Below are 21022 nucleotides of genomic sequence, written 5' to 3'. Positions count from 1 at the left end.
GTTACTGTTGGTTTACCTCACATTCTGACGTAACATCACAATTTGACCTTTATATCGAGGATAGGAAAGAGATACCACAGAACATTATTAAGAAATTACGTCATATGAATGTATATCTTTACGCGGTGACTAGGAGGTTTATCTGAAATATAAAGTATATTAGTAGTTAATGTATAGTATTGGAAATTGTTTGAATCTTTAAAGACAGACAAGCTGTATTATAAGAAAGTTCCACATCGGAACCTACATTCATACTGATATTTCAATTGTAACAATGACCTCAGTACTTCATCACCTAAGAAAAGAGAAATGATTATTCATGGACATGAATATCCACAAATATAAATCATCAGTTCAGTGTCCTTTATCACTACTGATTTTTATAGCAAGCATGATTAGATACAACGTATTATGTACAAGAAAATGTTCTCATTGGTCCAATGGCATAGAAACATATAATAGATGCAAGTCATTATCACGACTGGTACACTGGACGTTTGCGTGGCCAGACACCCTATATATTTAGGCCGATGTCCTGTCCCAGTATGTAGAATGAATTACATGTGAACAGTCATGCGCTTCCGGCTACTGAACAGTATGATTTGTAGTTCTTATATTATAACAACTTATTCTGTACGCCATTCCTCTTCGTGAAATTGCATTGCGTATCTCTTGATTATATTTATAATGTTGTATATAATATTGATAGTCTTGATTAAAAGCTATTGAATGTAATGTGATAAGGAATCAAACCAATATCAGAAGGCTGTATTGCCACTTCCTATTGTACCATAAAAACAATGCCGTAGAGGAAAAGTAATAAAAAATGAAGACACAAGATTATACAGGAAATCATATACGTTATACTATATATACAAAGAAAATCATTATGTTATTGTTTTGCAAATTTAATTACAATATATGGTAATTAAAGGTGTGACTAAAACAACTTTACGACATGTAAAATATAATTTGTAGCATTTTTCTGGGAATAATTTAATCCTGCAAGCAGTTCACAAACTTCATACTTAAAACATCCTTTATCAGATCAAACCGTATAAACAAGTAGTTTTCAATTTCGTTGACGTATTTTGTTTTCTGAAATCTTACAATATGTACCACAATTTGGTCGTTTCCATGATAATCTTTTAGTACATATTAAAGACATGTGCATTTCATAATTTCATGATTATTGGTTTAGCTGACATTGTCTTGACACCGTCAACTAGTTGACAAAATTTCCGATGTTTTCATCATTTTAGTATGTTGAACATATTTTCAGAACGCCTCTGTTAATGTCGTTATGATACATGTGGACTTACAAGCCTACCACCAAGTTATATATTCACCTGTGCTTGTGTACAAGAGGGCAATAATCTGATCGAAAGAGAGTAATCCCATGTTTATTGTCAGGGGGCGTGTCAAGATGCTACGGCCGTTGTGACTCACTTTGCTCATTTACAAGAACAGATTCATTTTAGTGTTCACCACTATAAGACGCTTGTGGTGTTTCCCGATTGTGTTTGAATGATTTATGCTTTGTGAGCGAATCTTTTTTTCTAATTCAATTCAATTGAGAAGAATATATAACAAAAATGAAGTTTGACGATATTCTTAAAACCATTGGCGAGTTTGGAAAGTATCAGAAGATACTGTACTTTTTATTATGTATGACATCAGTGAGTGCTGCATTACATATGGTGATTTCCGTGTTTCTAATGGGCACACCAACTCACAGGTAAGTGCATCGCCTTGTACATATAATGCTTTACATAACATGTTTTCTTATATCATGTAAAATCTCCATAAATATATGCACATTTCATTTAAAGTGTTTTGTCTTTCCGCTTATGATGATCTTAAAAGAAATTTCATTGCGCAAAATAAAATCCGTTCTTGCTTTCTTTCTATTTTTCTCATTGACCATATATGCCTAAGCGGTTCTGCCAATATTTGACTACAATAACATTCTAACAACGATCAACAGTATCCAATGGTAATACTGTCTTTAATGTCTCCTTCTGCCATTATGTGTTTACCTTGGCCTAGTACAGTTGTTGAAGGCCTTTGGTTAGAAAAGTAAGCGTTTCCATGACTTGTTTACTCAAGCAGAATGTACGACTATACTTGTAAACACTCGACAAATTATTCAAAAGTAGATAAACCAGGAACATGCCAAACAGAATATCATTAAATCTTACATCTTAAATGTGGCACGCAGAATCTTAAAATTAACATCTGTGTCACGTTTACAAATTGTTAGTGAACGGCATACAGGTATGCAATTAAGGTACGAATGTATCACCAGTAATAGAGGGTCCAGATTATTCGACAAGGCTAAAATTAATTAATGAAGATGTCATGCGTATGTTTATGAATGATACCCAGTAACACGAAGGACAAGAAACATTTATCTCATGAATTTTTATGAAATTATCTTTTCCTTAAAGATTGTACAAAAGACACAGGAGACCTTTTAATGCGAATTTAAGTTGGATACATTAGAACCAAACATGATTAAAACTGCGTTATACAGCTGTTTCTAGGACTAATCAGCGATAATCCATGCCTAAAATGTGGAGTCTAGGATCCATAGAAATGTCAAAATCTAGATGGGAAGGTGCACTAGCCTCATAATTCGATAATTTAAGCAGTTCATGGTCGAATTGAATACAAGTATTATAAAATGCATTTAATTCTGAAGGATTTCTTGTATAGATGTTATTTCATATTCGTATGTAAGTATGTTATCTAGGCGGTCTCTACACACAAATCCCTGCGACAATACATTGTTAGTTGGAGTTATGTAACTTTAATTTGATGCCGGTCGCTGAATGTTTAGTGATGTATTTCGTTTATTTTGTTACAGATTTTCATGAGAGAAATATGAAATATGTTTACTTTTGTTTCGCTAGGAATTAATATTGTCTTTTTTTCACAGTGTATTTCTTACAAAACATTTTTGATAATTTAATTTATTGGTAAGATTTCAGAATTTAATACCAAATCCCTTGAAAAAGATTTTTTTTTCACTATTTATCGACATATTTTATGATATTTATTGTTCATATTATCTTACGTCTTTCCACTCTTAACACGAATAGCATTTGAGATACCTAGAATTATGGCCATTGTCATACTGACATTTGACACCAAATCTATATGTTTTATCCTCCTGGATAGAAATTCGTATTTTCACAAACTTTGATACTTATATAATTGATACATTTCAGTACGTTCTAAGGTCGTTCTTCACAGAGCGATAATTTATTCATTCGTCGATAAAAAGGCTAGCACTTACAATATACGTAAGGTCGACTTCAATGTACTTCAGTAAACATGTATAAAAGATTAAATATATGTCTGATCACACATGGAATAAATTTGAAATTACAGATTATCTTTGCTTACAAGTTACGTCGACTGCATAGTTTTCGAAATCATTTCCTTCCATTCGATCTTTTTTTATATGGATCCGCCTCTAGAAATTGTCGAGTCAACTAAAAGGACAAAATTAAATGAACTCAATGCAAGTGCCAAACTGAATGTCAATATTAAATGTGTACGTCATATTTCTGTCTATTATTAAATACCTCTTTGTTTTTATTTCTCTTATATATATATATATATATATATATATGTGTGTGTGTGTGTGTGTGTGTGTGTGTGTGTGTGTGTGTGTGTGTGTGTGTGTGTGTGTGTGTGTGTGTGTGTGTGTGTGTGTGTGAGGGTGTGTGTTTGTTTGTGTGTATTTCGTATTACTGAATCCATTTATTTTTTGACAAGGTCAAAGTTAGAATTGTCCTCCTTAATCTAGTTGTATGATATACGAAAATTAAAAAAAGGCAGGCATACTTATTTTAAATCATACCTACCATTTAGTTTTTTTCGTGATAACGTGACAGTAGCATTACATAGATATGATAATCTACGTCCGGGTTATTAGCATTTACTGTGACAAAACATCTTGATACGCCGTAAACTTGTGAATAAACATGTTCACGTTTTGGATGGAGATGGAGATTTCTTTGATGAAGGTCCAAGGGAGATTTATTTTTACAAATAATTTAATTACAATATCGATAACTTCGATGAACAGCATATCGATATATGTCCGTTCAGAATGAATCATACAGGACGCACATGTGTCTCTAACAATGTTATAATATACATGTACACGTAGGAAAATATTCACCTTCCAGCGCCACACACACAACATATCAAACCAAATTTACATTTGACGCAAGATAGATCATCCAGTCACTTCTGAAGGGACGACATTACTGTCAGCAGCTATTCATTATATAGGTAACATATAGCTAATACAGAGACAGAGAAACCAAATAAACATCTGGGGAGTATATAAAAGGTGAAGTCAACCGCTACCTAAAACCTTGCCTGGTCCTTTATAGTTACTTTCAGATATATTGATAATGTTTTGTGTTTACATAGCAATTAATTCTTAGACAATGTACATCTAATGTCACCAGAATTGGAAATCAAGTAAGTCAAACACAAACTATGTCCCATCAGGCATTGAAATGTTACGATTCATTCTTTCTCACAAACTTCCGTTATGTTTTTACACGATGTTCTATGTGCATTTCATGTTTCTTAGATGTTATTTCTAAGGAGACGATAGATATGTCAAACACACGCACTTTTTAGATCATTTACAAGCGAAAGATAAAAGAAAATTTCACAAAACATAAGACATCAGAAAAGAAATTTGATTTTATAGGACATTGATGTAAGGAATATTGATGACAACTGCCGATCATGTACAGCGGACTCTAAAGGTCGTTGCATTAGATATATTCACATACTAAGTATAAAGGTTGTGTTCACCATCCAACATCAAACCAAAGCACGTAGCTTAATATATTCAGACACAGGAAGTAATGTATACATGTTTAGTAAACTTTATATTATACTGTTTATTAAGCCCTCAGGTAAATATAATAGTCTAAAACGGTGAAAAATAAATAGGGTTAATGTTTACATTGGAGTAGATTTATTACTTACATCCATGAGAAGATTAAACTATTTCCCTTATGTAAACAATACGAAATATTTAATCACACGCTGAATTAACTAAAGGTCATTTAATGTTGCCACATAAAAGGCGATTTTTGTGATTCTAAAATTTTCAAAATCATTCTGAAAGATTATACAAAGACATCCAGGTGAATAATACCTTTCAATTACATTGCATCATGTAGCGATTTCGTCCTGCTAGCACTGTAATTTTGCAATATAGCTCGACATTTAAAACCCAGAAAAAAATTCACCAAGATACAAAATGTATAATATATACTTGTATACATGGAAACAGATTTGTAGACATTTTTTACTGTTTAATGTTAAAAGCGGCATAGTGGGGAATTGTAGACCCATAAATTAACCCGTAAAGGAGACATTCGCCATACAATGACCCCGTGAAATATTTTTCTTGAAATTTTCCGTGCCAGTCACAATATACAACTGTTTTCTAATGGATTTCTAATGTAATTGCGGTCTGACAATGGAAAACTTTGTACGACTTACTACTATTTTACATGTACATAAAAACCTTGAGTCATATTTTCTCATATAACATACATTCTGTTTCTAATATTCATACTTTCCGAATTACTGTTAACCAATTTGTTTGTCCGTGACAACCAATATTACACAAACATTGCATAATGTTTTTTCAGGTCACAGTTAGTGACTGAATATACATAAAATAAAAGGATAGGAAAACATCACCTTTGTTAATGTATATCGGTTATGGATTTGACTTGTACATTACATAACCTTATATTTTCACATCTGGGGGTAATCTTTGCATTTCTCAAGAGAGGGACGACATGAAAATGAAGCATTATAATCTACAAACCTGATTCATTATTGCGATAATAATGCCAACATCAAAACAGATTAAAAAAAGAAATACACAATTTATTTTCCCCATTAATGGTAAATCTGATATGTTCCCAGTAAATTATGAGGAACAGGTAGGTAGAATTTGAAATCGGTCTGGTGCTGAAAATATCAACTGATGGCATTTCCAATAGTTGATAATGCGCCAACGGGCAGTGATGTGCTCTCGTGTCAGTTTCTTTCTCATATGAACGTTGAACGTATTGGCAACAAGAACCGAGCCTGGAACCATGAGGATACGAAACATTCAAACCCATAAAGCATATCAAATGTATAGAAATGTATTGAATAAAAGGGCTATTGCAACTCCCCGCCTAGGTTCTGACTTTTCTTCTATTGCTTTAGTGGGGCAGTGTCCGATGAAAATGTTAACATTTCTTTTGCCAATGTTTGGCATAATTCAGGCAATACCCTACTTTAGATGTTAACATTTCATTTGCCCACTGTGTGGCGTAATTCTGGCGATTCCCCACCTAAGGTATTATTTTTTCAAATAATTATGTCATTTAATTTTTATAATGGATTTTAGTTGGATGTTGGAAAATAAAATGTTGGAAATTAAAAAGTCATCTTTTAGTTAAAAAAGATGACTTCATTCAATTCAATTATGTGTTGAGTCATTTGTGGAGCAGGTATAAACAAAAGGGCTATTGCAACTCCCCATCTAGGTTCTGACTTTTCTTCCGATTACTTCAGATTTCCCTCAGTTGCCTACTATGCTACAATGTTAAGATAATTAGAATCACTAATGAGTCCAAAAAGGACGAAATAGCTGTACGATGCAGTTTGAAACATTGTTTGGCTCTACTGTACTGTGTAAACCTCTAACTTTGTATCTAAAGGTGCTATTCACTTGTGAGTCTTTTGTCCACTAATCGGAATCTACCTATCAGATGAGAAGATGATTTGTTAATGAAAATGTTTATACATGTTAGAGGCACAAATAAGGATGTCAACCAAGGATTGTCAATTGTTTTTATTTTGAACGAATCACAACAATATTAGGACACATAAACCTTGTAGATAATTACGTTATCAGAAATACGGTCTGAGGCTTTTAAGTAAACTTGTAACGTGTATACCGGTGTAGTATTGTTAAAGGAGACATACCGTTAAAGAACCGCAATTCACAGTAGGAAATGGAGGGTATCATCAAACAAGCAGAAGACACGTATCTTCCAGATATAAAACTAATCATTTTTCTCTTTAAATATCAGCAATTTAACTTTTTAAAGACAGAACATGGGTCAACGATTCTTTGTTTTTTTTTTTAAATAATTTAAATGAAAATCATTATATATAGTTAACATAAAATTCTATTTATTTCGTTAGACATTTCTTGACCGATTTTATAACCAAGCACAATTTATTGCAAATGTTTGTCTTAAATCCTTAGTCTTTAATGATATCTTTAATTATGTTTTTTTAAATTTATTATATATATATATATATACTTTTTCATCGATGTTTCCTTGCTCGTTTGTTACATCAGCTGTCTTGATAATGTTACCGTCTACCCAACCTCTATTGATGATACCTTTACCTTTAAACTGTGGCGTCTCAAAGTGTATTGTGATTTTTGTTCGTTTTTACCCTCTATATATCTACAAATCTTAGTAATTTTTTTAAAATGTTTTAAACCGTATGTTATGTTTTTATTTCTAGTTTTTGTCTGACTTCTCCTATCACAAATATCTGGGACCTCATTGAAGTCTCCTTCTATTTTCTTCATTCCTGTACCTTTTTCTTTAATGTTATTTAATGAAGATTTATAAAAAAAAAACCTTTCTTTCAGGAATACAGGTATTATTGAGCTGTATCCCTGTGGATATAGATTTACATTTGTCGGTGTTAACGTATTTTGTGTGTACCAGCTTGTGCGTCTTCTGTATTATTTTCAATAATAATATTTGCTTAGGTGCTACCTTCATGCTTCACTGGTCTCGGAACTACCTGTCACTCAAGGCTGCGAATATGTTTTACATCATGTGAACTTGAGCTCATAACTGCAAATATTGTCAGTTACTTTATATATAATCACAGCAAAATAATACCTTTGTAATCTATAATTCAATCAAACAACATTTACAATCATTACTGCCTTTCAGTCATTGATATTCTGCAAATTAATGCGGAGTTTGAAATCCATGACTATCCCTAATCAGCGGCAGATAACTCTCTGGTGGTATTTTCTCGATGTTTATGAATTGTAAGACCACCTCACTCTTACAAATGTAATACCATTTCGCAATTAAGACTATCTTTAAATAGTCTTTACAACCAGTTTAACATTGAATTTCACCTCACTGATAAGACCACTGACCTGTCACAGAGTTACATAGTATATTCAACCTCGTCCATCTGTCAGGTATTATCAAACTTGTTGAGGTGTTAACTTACTATTGACATATCTTTGTATGTCATTGAGTTTGAGCTTTGCCATACTCTCTATTCAGATCAACCCGCTAAGAAAAACTTGTTTTTGGCTGTTATCTTTGTGTTAAACATACCTGGGGGAAAGTCATTGTTTTGAAATCATGGCGTCTTTCAGAGTTAAGCAGTACTTCTACATATCATATCCTTTGAATGTTTTTGTTATTTAGGTTTGGGTACTCCACCGTCAGTCACAAAAATGTGATAACTCAAGTTTTTCCACTTTTTGTGACCTTCGTGTGGAATATTCATATATGCAGACATTAAAAAGCGTCTTATTACATCAAATGATAAGATGATATAAAATATGAGAGAGACATTTTCATTTGAAAATGTTTCCGTCATACATTTTATATGTTTTCGGTAGATAATGTATTATTTAAAATGTATACTATTCACAGATGTGCTATACCAGGGTACCCTAATGATACATATGCCATCCAAAGTCCCGGCCATGAGGTCTTGATAAATCGATTAGTACCATTGTCGACGGATGAAACCCTCGATTATGTCCAGTGTGATCTGTATGACAGGTCGCATGACGGAGAAGATAACTCTACCAAGCTGAAGGCCTGTTCAGCTTGGGTCTACGACAAAAGTGTCTTCATCAACACTTTCACATCAGAGGTAAGTTCTGTTTCGCTTGTATTCTCATATATAAAAACAACAAAGACATATCGGCAAGGCGGCTCCTGAAAAGAACTAGAAAATTCAGACAAGGTGTTTCTGAATGGAATGCGTTTTCTGCTTCATCGGCGTCACCGCCATGTAAATCTTTGTAAGTCCATGTCAGTAATGAAATCTTCTCCTTCATTACCTTTTCTTCGTATTGTTACAGTGTGGAAAAGATGAAAAATTTAATATTTAACATAAATTCTGTGAGAAAACAAAGTTAATCAACATGTCGGACTTACCTAATAAAATATTTGTTCTTTTCTGGTCTGGTCTGTCTTCATACCCTGATTACGTAATTGTGTGACCCATATACCTGAAACTTATCCCCTTCTTGTTATCCTATACAATTATTGTCATAGTAACGCTATTAATTTCTTTATCCCTTTTAGAGTAGGTCTACATGATTACATGCACAAATTCACAAATAAAAACCAACTCCATCATTCATTGGTTAAAAAAATACAAACAACACTTGTTTTGTAGATATATAAAGATTTTTGTTTTACAAAATGTTGTCATGTTGAGACCGGTGTGTACAAATTACATTATATATCTAAGGTTTTTATTTTGGTATGTTGCTAAAATGTTAGTTTTAAAAGCAGATGGTATTTGATTGAAAATTATGAAGCTTTAATTTTTCTTTTTTTCTAGCATGACATTGTTTGTGAAGACAAGTTAAAGACATCCCACGCTCAGATGATCTTCTTCGGTGGTGTGTTGGTAGGGGCAATAGGCTTGGGATCATTGTCCGACATGTATGTACCCCTTTTAAATGTAGCTTAAAACATATCAACTAGGTTTATATATGACGTAAAACATAGTTGCATAATTTTCTCCTATTTCATATTTTAACAAATTCTGAAAAAAATGTCTCATTATTGTTATCAAGTCTTCGAGATTTTATTGGATCCTAATGCACTTCATACAATCCGTCCTGGGTCAGTGTGTCTGTGTATTTATGTAACACACAACAGAAAGGGATAAGGGTTTGCTGCCATGTCTAAATATAAAGTGTCTCTTTATAGTGAATGGTTTTAACTAAGATAATGCCAGTGCGATGTACACTCAGTAATTTACATTTGTATTGCCTTGTTCGCCTTGAAGAGTATACGAAACCCTCAGAGAAGGTTTACACTGGATGTAACCCGATTCCTGACATGACCTATTTGGGCCGCGATGGCGACGTCAGTGAAAAGTCACACTTTATGGCCCCAGTTTAAGTCCCACGACCTTGGGGATGAACCGAGCACATAGACAAACACCTTGTCATGTATTGAAATTATAAATGGACAGCCGATTTGTAGAAATATTGCATTGAAATGTATTACTATGAGAGAAAATCTGTCCTTTATTTTCCGCTTTTGACTATATAACCAAAACCAAAATATGGACAACAAACAACAGTCTTCGATTTTACCTCAGCGGGATATTACTAATTGTGTATGTTTCATTGTGTTGATCTTAATGAAAAAAGAGAGGAAGTAAAACAATCAAATGCCAACAGAACTTGATACAATTTTGAAGAGTCGTAAGATGTATTATGATCCTGAAATTCACCGCGGATTATAAAAATTAATATGAAGGGAATCGTTTTTGTTTGTAGATATACTTTTGTTTAGAAAATGCAGCCGATCTCTATCTGTATTATAGCCGACCAGAATCAGACGCTTTTTAAACAACTTTTTGTTCGTCCGGCCTGTAACAAATTATTGATAATTCAATACCCTAAAACACGAAAATAAGATACGACTTATTTTCTTTATCATAAGCAATTGCATGTTTATCTATCAAAACTACCGGCTTAATTTAAGAATAGACGTTCATTTTTGAGGTCGGCTTGTTTTCGAGTTTTTATGGTATCTGAAGATCTACTTATGGGATCTATTTCTGTACATGGATGTGTCCTAGATGTGCATCCCACATTTTGAGCTTCATCAATTCAATCAAATGACTTTCAGTTGTCATTTTGCATTTTGATATTTCACATTTTAACTGCTTTTCGCGAAGAACTGCTAACTACTGAAGGGATCCTCTTGAAACTGTAGAGATCAGTTAAGTATGGACCAAAAGAAGCAGGCCCGTAATTTGCCCGTAGGTTCCATTGTTGTATACTCATTTTTTTTTTTTTTTTTCATTTGAGGACGTGCTATTTCTTACTTGGATCGACCATGATGTACATGGCGGATATCGCTGATTAAGCGGAAGACGTTACTCTTCCAAAACACCTGGTCATATTCTCGTTGTACTTTTCAGGATTCTCCGTGTAATTCTTCCTTTTGTTGAAACAATAGGACCTTGTTATTTAGAACTAGACAGGACCATGAAAAACCATAACCGAAATAACCAAGTATTCGATTAAAGTGAGTTCTTGTATCTTGTTTAAAGTTCGACAGGGACCGACGAAAAGCTTCGAAGTAAATGGAATCTTCGAGTTAAACGAGATCTAGATTCGACTGTGTTTGCCCTAGTTTTATTGAGAGTAGATTATAGTTGTGTTGACATGTTGGCATTTTCTTGTTAGTTTTTGCATTCAATTTCTGTTGGATGATACTATACAGCTTAATCTATCTATCATATACCTACAAATTTAACCTGGATTTGACGCTACACCACTTCTCACACTGTCCTATACCTACAAATCTAGCCTCGATTTGACGCTACACCACTTCACACACTGTCCTATACCTATAAATCTAGCCTCGATTTGACGCTACACCACTTCACACACTGTCCTATACCTACAAATCTAGCCTCGATTTGACGCTACACTACTTCACACACCGTCCTATACCTACAAATCTAGCCTCGATTTGACGCTACCCCACTTCACACACTGTCCTATAACTATAAATCTAGCCTCGATTTGACGCTACACCACTTTACACACCGTCCTATACCTACAAATCTAGCCTCGATTTGACGCTACACCACTTCACACACTGTCCTATAACTATAAATCTAGCCTCGATTTGACGCTACACCACTTCACACACTGTCCTATACCTACAAATCTAGCCTCGATTTGACGCTACTCAACTTCACACACTGTCCTATACCTACAAATCTAGCCTCGATTTGACGCTACTCAACTTCACACACACTATAAATCTAGCCTCGATTTGACGCTACACCACTTTACACACTGTCCTATACCTATAAATCTTACCTCGATTTGACGCTACACCACTTTACACACTGTCCTATAACTACAAACCTAACCTCGACTTGAAGCTACACCACTTCATACCGACCATCCTTCATCTTTATACCTCACCGCCAAATCGGGATAAACCTACGAGACGGCGCTTCTTAACCATACAGCCATTCCTATTATTCGTTCCTGACTCTGTTGAACGTTACAATACAAAAATCTTCATATATACCTTACTTTATAAGTTCGATCCAATGTCCACAGCCCAAATGCTTAGCCTTCACGTGGCCCTTTTAAAATTGTTGGGTACTGATTTTACATTCAAATAAATTGATATACCATACATTGACACTGTTTTTAGGTCACATGAGACAAAGTCTCGTGATGACCTATTCTAATACCATTCATCCGGCGTCGTGCGTCCGTAAACAATTTAACACTTTCGACTTCGTCTCAAAAAACCCTGATCTGATTTCAATGAAAGTTTGCAGAAACCTTCACTGACCAAAGATGAATCAAAATGGTGAATTATACAGTCCCCACCCACAGGGGCCTAAGGGGCGGGGCAAAAAGTGGTCAAATTGACTTGGATTTCAAAACTTCTCAAGACCCAGCTATGGTAGAATCAAATACTCTTCATGAATGAAAGCATCTTAAGATGCTTTATCAAAATTATGAATTTCATGGCCGGAGGGACCCACATTTCCCCGTGGGAAGGGGGTTAAGTTTACTATAGTTTATATTGGAAAACTAGATTTTTTGGTATAATTTGCTTAATTTCAAATTCAAACTTAGTTAGAATTATGAGTAAAAGATGAAGGCTTGACGGTTTGCCCATTTAAATCCTGACTGACATCCAGGGTCTGATGGGCGAGGCCAAAAGGGGTCAAAATTACTTAAATTTCCTTCTCAATACCCAGGTATGGTAGAATAAAATTCTCCTCATGAATAGAAGCATCTTAATGCACTTTGATTACTAAAATGGGTCTCCCATTTCTATCTGGGGAGGAATATGTGTTTTTTAAAACTTTACTGTAATTTTCATTTCATAGAATAATTGCATTTTTGACCATAATGTTTGTTATCTAACACTGGAAATAACTATTGAGAGTTATCAGTATAGGATGACAATTTTGATGGCATGCATGTTCTGATACTGGCTTAATATATTCATTGTAACAATTTCTGTTTATATTCTTTATATTCAATATTGGTTATCTTAGGTGACCGTCAAGGCCGCTAGGCCCTTGTTTCTGATCTTCGTGACTTTCAGACATAGCGTAACCTGTCACCGAAAGTTCTCACGAAATGTTTCCGCAAATGCATACAATACTGTTAAAACATCATTAAAATGCAAAACTGCTATTTGACATGTAAAAGTATACTCATATTTTTTAAAATTTCTATATGTACTCGATACCACTGAACACGGACGAGGACATGTAACTCAATCTTTCAAAGGTTATATTGACATGGCAATACGATTTCTTTCATTGACTGGTTCTTAATGAAAACTAATCAAATATTCTTTGTCAGCACAGTGAGGCTATTTATAAATGGGGACAGGTTACCTCTTACTGGGGTAGCTGTTTCTCTTCTATCAAATATGGGCGATACTTGATAATAAACTTTGGTTTTTTGTAATAGGTGTACCAACGACAAAGTAATAGTTTTGACACAATATGAACTATGTGTTGGTGTAGCAGTCTATTAATCCAACCATCTATTAGAGAATCTCAATATATTTAGCACGCAAGTTGAACATCCAAACATTTAATTAAAAATCAAGCATTTATTTGAATTTGATCTATTAACCAATAACCAATTAGCCAAAAAAACCATATTTGGGAAAAAATAAACCTTTATTGTAGGAACATGAATGCCTGCATATTTGAAGATCTGAAACACATTTTTTGAAAAAAAGTTCATAATTTCCGAAATCATGGAACATTTTGCTTACATAGTACTATACGTGCACTTAATTCTATCAAAAACCTTATTTTATTGCTTTCAACATCCGGTAAAAAATCTTCTAAGTGAAATGATTGAAAATAGAAGTTGTACACACATAAGGGTAATTACATACTGCAAAACTACCTGCTTATACAACTGCGACAGGGACAGCCAGATGTGGGCTTTGAACACGTCGATTATATTTTCGGTCACTTATGATAATTTTTATTTATTTTTTATTTCATATATAAATAAATTTTAGTGTTGGTAGAATTATTTTTTTTAATATACTTATTTTTAACAGAAAGTCGATTTTAAAAAATCAGTTTAAATTGGACACTTGAAGGGAGGGAACTCCTGATTGTTACTGCCTGCAGTTCTGTCAATCATCAGAGATAAAGTAATTCAATCTTTGTTGTTTCCTTTCATACTGAATCTTGATTTTACGCACATGTGTTTCAGTAAATGAAGACAACAAAGACTCCAGCATTTCCAAATGCAAATTTTCATGAGGCTACTTTTTAGGGATACACTTACAAACTATGGTTTTCCGTTTCGTGATGGATCAAAATAAGTCTCCTCTCTCATTTCACCATCTGGGGTTTATACATTATTTCTACTTTCTAACTACGTTCCAGTTAAGTTACACTTCACTTTTGAGCATCAATTTAAATCTAGAATATTATTGGTTCTGCTGACTGTTTGACAGTTGGTTTCGAAAGCGTTTGCTGTGGATCAGGTTTTCAGTATGATTTGACCTGGTGCCTCTTACTAAACAGACAAGTTACCATATACATTGTCATGGTTATTGAAAAAGATCGAAAAGATGTGTAGTATCTAAAGATTCCGATTTTTTTTTTACTTTTTCAAACAGAATAGGACGGAAAAAGACACTGTACATCTCCTTTCTACTATTACTTGGATCAACCCTAGGTGTAGCATGGGCTCCAGATTTCATTACATTCTGTGTTCTACGGTTCCTGGTAGGAACTTCCTGTGCTGGGATGTTCATGACTGCTTTTGTTATTGGTATGTTTCGTACACCATTGTAATTCTACAATTATGCAATCACAGCATTTAGCAAAAAGATCGAAAGTAAAACTATATATAATATTTTTGAGTTTATCATAACTCTCCATAATCTAACATGTTATAGTACATAAACGTTTCATTTCAATATTAAGTAAGCATCAATTATCTATGGAATTCAGCCAAGGAGAAGACTTACATTGTCGTTTGTGTTCGTGTCTGCAGAAAGTATTTACCACATTCAATGTAATTACTTATTAATATTTGTTGTTATAATGCTAATTGTATTGTTTGTATATCTTAGGTATGGAGCTGGTTGGTCCATCCAAGCGTGTATGGGCTGGTATTGTCATCGAATATTTCTTCGCTTTGGGACTTGTCATCCTGGGAGGGGTAGGCTACGCCTTCAAAGAGTGGAAGTACATTGAGATCACATGCGCCGCTCCTGGTGCTCTTTTCCTCTTGTATTGGTGGTAAGATTATCGATATAATGCCTTTCATATGAAAAGTCTTTAATATCATATATATCTGAATGAAAAGTATATATTGCTTTTGTAATGTTTTCTCCCTCTAAAGGAACACTCTAAATTAGATTTTATCACAATGCTGACTATTTGACCAGTAAAGTATTTACCATTCAACAAGTAAGCATACAAGGAGATATTATCGTTCTAAAGAAAGCCATTTCAATTCAGTAATAATGGCAACGAAAACTATGATCTTCAGTATCTATGTAATATCCCAATCATTTGTACATAAATTTATTACTGATGTAACCATGCCAAAGTCCTGTTAAAACAATACTTCATGCCGTACATGCATGCCACGTTTAAATCTGTACACATCTACTTGTGACGGTCTTCTAAAATGATTAGATATACAAAATTAAGAAATGTATTGAATTAAGGGACAATGTATATTCAATATAGATTTTGAGATTTTTAATCGATTACTTTGAATTTTCCTCAGTCGCCTCTTAGACTTCAAGATTTAGGCCCTTACCGTCTATGACAAATCCTGGAGGGACGAAACAGCTGTGTGATGCAGTTTGATTCATTCATTAGCTTGTATTTGTATTAAATCGTATTAATTACTTGAGTTTCTCTTGTACTTTCCTCGTGATAATCTTTGTCAAGTGGTCAAGTGTGCGTTGTTTCCCGGTGTATCCATTCCTTCATCTCATGATTTTTAAAGTTACTGATTATGTAAACGCTTGAGATCATTTAAATTATGTTAAGGTTTATTCCCGAGTCACCGAGATGGTTGATCAGTCAAGGCAAAATTGAGGAGGCTAACAAGATCATCCAGAAGGCGGCTAAAGTCAACAAGGTGACAATTCCAGAGAAGATCCTCACAGCCGACTCCATTGAGGAACCGGAAGCTGGTCGTCTCTGGCATCTGTTTACGTCACGTGTTCTTCTTATCAGGACACTGATCATATTTTTCAATTGGTACATCAGTTCCTATATTTGCATGTACCAGTTATATAAACTTTTTTATTTCCTTAAAACCATTTTCCTCATCTTGTTTTGACTTTAAAAAGTCATGCATATCATGGATATTTGGCATCGTAGAAAATTAAACAAGTCTTATATTGCATTTTTTGTGTTATTTTAGAACACGTATTTGACAAAAAACCCTAAAGTACTTGTATGTCGGTAAAGCAAATAGTTAATAAGACAGTGAGCAATACTAATTCTTAATGTTTATAGGAACATTCTTTTTGAATTGAGATCATGTTCATTTCTGTTTTTTCAAGATCCATTCTAGATTATGAACTAAAATGCATGAGATGAATTTAATGATTTAGTGTACATAGGAATAACTGCGTTGATTAGTACTAGGACGAAATACATGTAGTCTTTCAACCTTTTTATAAACCATTATTATTTAAGAGAGTAAGAAGTGTACATCGCCTTGGCATGTTGTAGATACATTAATTGCACTTTCACCAGATTCTATGTAGAGATGATATTGCTAACTGACATATCTTTGATGTGGGTCTGATATATTTGAACTCCTTAATGGAATGGAAAGTGTATATTGAATATTTTAATGATCATTTGCAGGGCGGTGGTGAGTATGGTTTACTATGGACTTTCTTTGAACACTGGAAACCTTGGAGGCGATTTCTACGTCAACTTCTTATTGTCTGGCCTTGTCGAGTTTCCTGCCTATACCCTGTGCCTGGTGCTGCTCGACCGGGTGGGCAGACGGATACTGCATGCGGCATGTATGATAGTTGGTGGCATTGCTTGTATTGTTACGCTCTTCCCAATGTTGTACGCCGATGAAAGTAAGTTAATCACCCTTTGTATTCATGATTGCGAACGAATAGTGAAAATAACATTGTTATTATTTATGATTTTATTAGCATGTTGGTATTTTCTTCATGTTTTCCTCATCCTTGAAATATGTAATTGATACGATAGAAAGGTCGTTTGGATGGGGGTGGCAGTGGTGGCAGTGGTAATGCACACGCCTTTCACCTAGATGTCTGGTTTTAATCCCCGGAACGGACGTGAAAAGGCATGGGATCACCAGCCTGACCACGTAGTTTTTCCATGGATAGTGCGGTTTCCTCCCACAGTGAGACACCTTGCGCGCATCCATCCAACACAACAGGAGTGATTAGTATAAGCTGAAATAACTTGTTTCGCAATTGTCGTAAAACAGATAAAGTTTAATAATAAAAGAAAGATAATTTGATTCTTCTGGTTTTGGTAATTAACTAACGTTTAGTAATACCTTAAGTTGAATTTTCTGCTATCGCTTATTATCTATCTGCATTCATGCAACATATCTGGTACTGTTGGTAATGCTTGGGTGAGTTTAAACCACCACGTATGGGTAACTCTACCTCTTTGAAGCCTCTTATGACTTTAAAATTTAGGCCCTTATCATCACTGACGAGTCCTGGAAAAACGTAACAGCTGTATGATGCAGTTTAATTCTTTTTCTGGCTGTGCCTGCGTAACATTTGTTCAAACTCAGATACATCTTAAGTTCAGATACATCTTCGTTTGTGTCATAAACATGAATCGCTTGTAAATATATAAACATGGATATAGGATAGTGGATAACAATTATTATATGGAAGTCACTAGCGTTCTTTCATAAAATGTAGAGGGCCTCGTGTAGAATAATGGATGTATGTCTGAATATCACACCACTACAGGTCTCCAGCCAATCACAGTTACCCTGGCTATGTTGGGCAAGGTTGGAGCGGCTGCTGCCTTCGCAATTATATATGTATGGTCAGCTGAGTTATATCCAACTGTGGTCAGGAATGCAGGCATGGGTGCCAGCTCTTCGTGCGCTCGTATTGGGGGCATGATAGCTCCATATATTGCCGATTTGGTATGTCGTTTTCACAATCACAATGATCACACTCTTTAATTGTTATTGCTTATTTCATTGACGTGTATAATCAACCAGGACTTTATCTGCTTCAACTTAACTTGATATGACATATAGCCAATTATTCCGTTTGTATTTTGTTTACCTCATCATCATTGTGAGCCCAAGAGTGGTGATAAATAACCAAGAGTCCTTCCCATTTGTTAACAGAGCAAGGTGATTGAGGGTAATCTAGGACGTGCGGTGCCTCTGGTGGTGTTCGGAGCGGCGTCCGTTGTGGCTGGGATTCTGTCACTCTGGTTACCAGAAACTAACAACAAAGATCTCCCTGAATCTCTTGAAGACGGTAGACGATTCGGTAAAAAAGGGTAAGTATAGATAACGTATCTTATTCCAATGTAGTTTCTGAAAAAGCATTTTCTCTAACATATAATTGAAAGGTTGGCGATGGTACCTTACAGATTGGATTCGATATTTGGATACTGTCGACATATTGATATTAAAGAAAGAAAAAATAATAAAACACAACCATCACCATCGACAGATGATTTCGAGATGGTGAATCTTCACAATTGTCTTTTTCCAAATTTTATTTATTTTCTTTGTAACCTATCTAACTTGAAAAGGTAGTGAGGTATATATGAATCAAGTATATGTCTTTGTTGATGAAATCATACTTATACATGCATATGGTTCGAAAGGAACGACTAATTGATTTTAACGTCTATGAAATGTCTTTGTAGCTCTTCAGAAAAATACGAACCAAAGCTCGATTTTGACAACAAGGCATTTGATTCTGAGGCTGGCATCGCAAACGGTGCAAATGGAGGATATATCGGCACCAAGCTATGAATAAAAAGTTGGAGATATATAATCCCGGCCGATGATATCGCATGATTATAACACCGACAACGGACAGTGATGTGCATTTACATAGCACAACGAATTGGCATAATAGTGTTCCTGTCTGTCATATTGCATGTTGAACCACATACTCTAAAATCTTTATGAGTGTATAAACTGTCTACCTTTTAAAGCTAAGAATCTTTCTACCAATAAGATGCATTATTCAATTTGACTTGTTTTAGAATAAATTATAAAACAAAAATAAAAAGAAAAAGAAAAAAAAAACACATTTGGTTTTGAAAACAATCATGTATCACTTTCAAAAAACAAAACAAAAAAAGAAAAGAAAAATGTGGGTTCGTTGTGCACAAGTCTGGTTTACTGACTTTTTGATGCGTTTAAATGTGTGTATAATGGCTGTTTTACGAACATTAATGCCACATCAATTACCAAACAACTAGGCATCCATTAAGTAATTATTTGATTCAGGGTGTCAAGTAGTTTCATTTAATTTTATTGACAATCTTTCTGGAAAAAATCTTTGACATACAACTTACCTTTCTGTAGATACTGTTGGCAGAAGTCTGAGTTGGATAAATTGACAATAAAATCACCCTAATTTTGACGATAATAATAACATAGTTATATACTCTAAGGTTGTAAAATCGTCCAATACTGTGTTTTTATAATTGTGCATTTTTAGATATATTTTACATGTGATGTTTTATTTAATTAAGATATATATATATATACTTTGAATTCCATTGGTTTAATCCTTCTCCTACTATAAAGTGACATATCTATTTCTATACTTCAATAATAAAACACATGTACATAATTTACAGTTATCCTAAGTTTGAAGTATTATATTGGGGATGGTAGGCTTGTAGATATGGTCATATAACCGTATATTTTTAAAGCATGTCTATTTTTACGAAGTTAGTGAACCTTTCATAATCACAAATAAAAAATAGATGACAAAATCGCAAAGATGCTCATGGTTTCTTTCTTTTCGTGTGAACACACGAGTAATATATCTTTAGAGTTAACGCACCTACATGCACCTGGACAATCTCTAGACGCGGACATTTCTATAATACTATTCAGTATATAAATTCCTTGTCAAGTGTTATTCAAATATCCAGCTGATGTTGTCTATTCTAAGGTATGCAAAGTCTCCAAAAGAGATGATGAAATCGCAAAAATAAAAAAAAAATTGAATTTGCAAAAATTGCCAAAGGTACATTTTGAGAATTTCCGTATAAATTCCCGACATAAGGTATCTGAAAGGCAAATGGCTAAAATGTTGTATTAAACATCTTATCTTATTCAATAAGAATTTAGATATATTTACCAAGTACATATTAATAAACAAAATGTTGCAATCAATTTCAGTTTTATCTTACAACTTGATTGAAATATACCTATTCAACGCAAAGTCAGTCTTCTTCTTTTGATTAATCTTACAGTCAAAGGGAAGGTACTCCTCTGCTTTATGTAAAACGTTACATTTAAGTACATGAGGGCTGAGAAAAATTAAATATGTAGAACCATATATTAAGGCAATAAGGTGATAACTCCTATCACACACAGGTTGTTACTTGTTGCTTCTCACTACCAAATCGAATGATGCATTCAACTAGTTTTCAA

General features: G+C 34.2%; 1 protein-coding gene across 1 annotated transcript; it reads left to right on the top strand.

Annotated features, from left to right (window-relative positions):
- The first annotated feature begins 1592 nt into the window (after nucleotides 1-1592).
- Nucleotides 1593-19378, top strand: LOC132548529 (organic cation transporter protein-like). Its single transcript, XM_060212396.1, has 10 exons — nucleotides 1593-1738; nucleotides 8760-8985; nucleotides 9685-9788; nucleotides 15012-15166; nucleotides 15471-15639; nucleotides 16405-16617; nucleotides 17236-17462; nucleotides 18345-18526; nucleotides 18737-18894; nucleotides 19270-19378. Exons 1-10 carry the CDS (start codon nucleotides 1596-1598, stop codon nucleotides 19376-19378), a joined length of 1686 nt encoding a protein of 561 aa, XP_060068379.1. The 5' UTR covers nucleotides 1593-1595.
- The last annotated feature ends 1644 nt before the right edge of the window (nucleotides 19379-21022 follow it).

The sequence above is a fragment of the Ylistrum balloti genome, unplaced genomic scaffold, assembly GCF_031769215.1.
Source record: "Ylistrum balloti isolate Yb309-2 unplaced genomic scaffold, AGI_CSIRO_Ybal_v1 Utg370016, whole genome shotgun sequence".
Taxonomy (NCBI): Eukaryota; Metazoa; Mollusca; class Bivalvia; order Pectinida; family Pectinidae; genus Ylistrum; species Ylistrum balloti.
The sequence above is the reverse complement of the archived record's forward strand: the minus strand, read 5'-3'. Positions and strand labels throughout refer to the sequence as shown.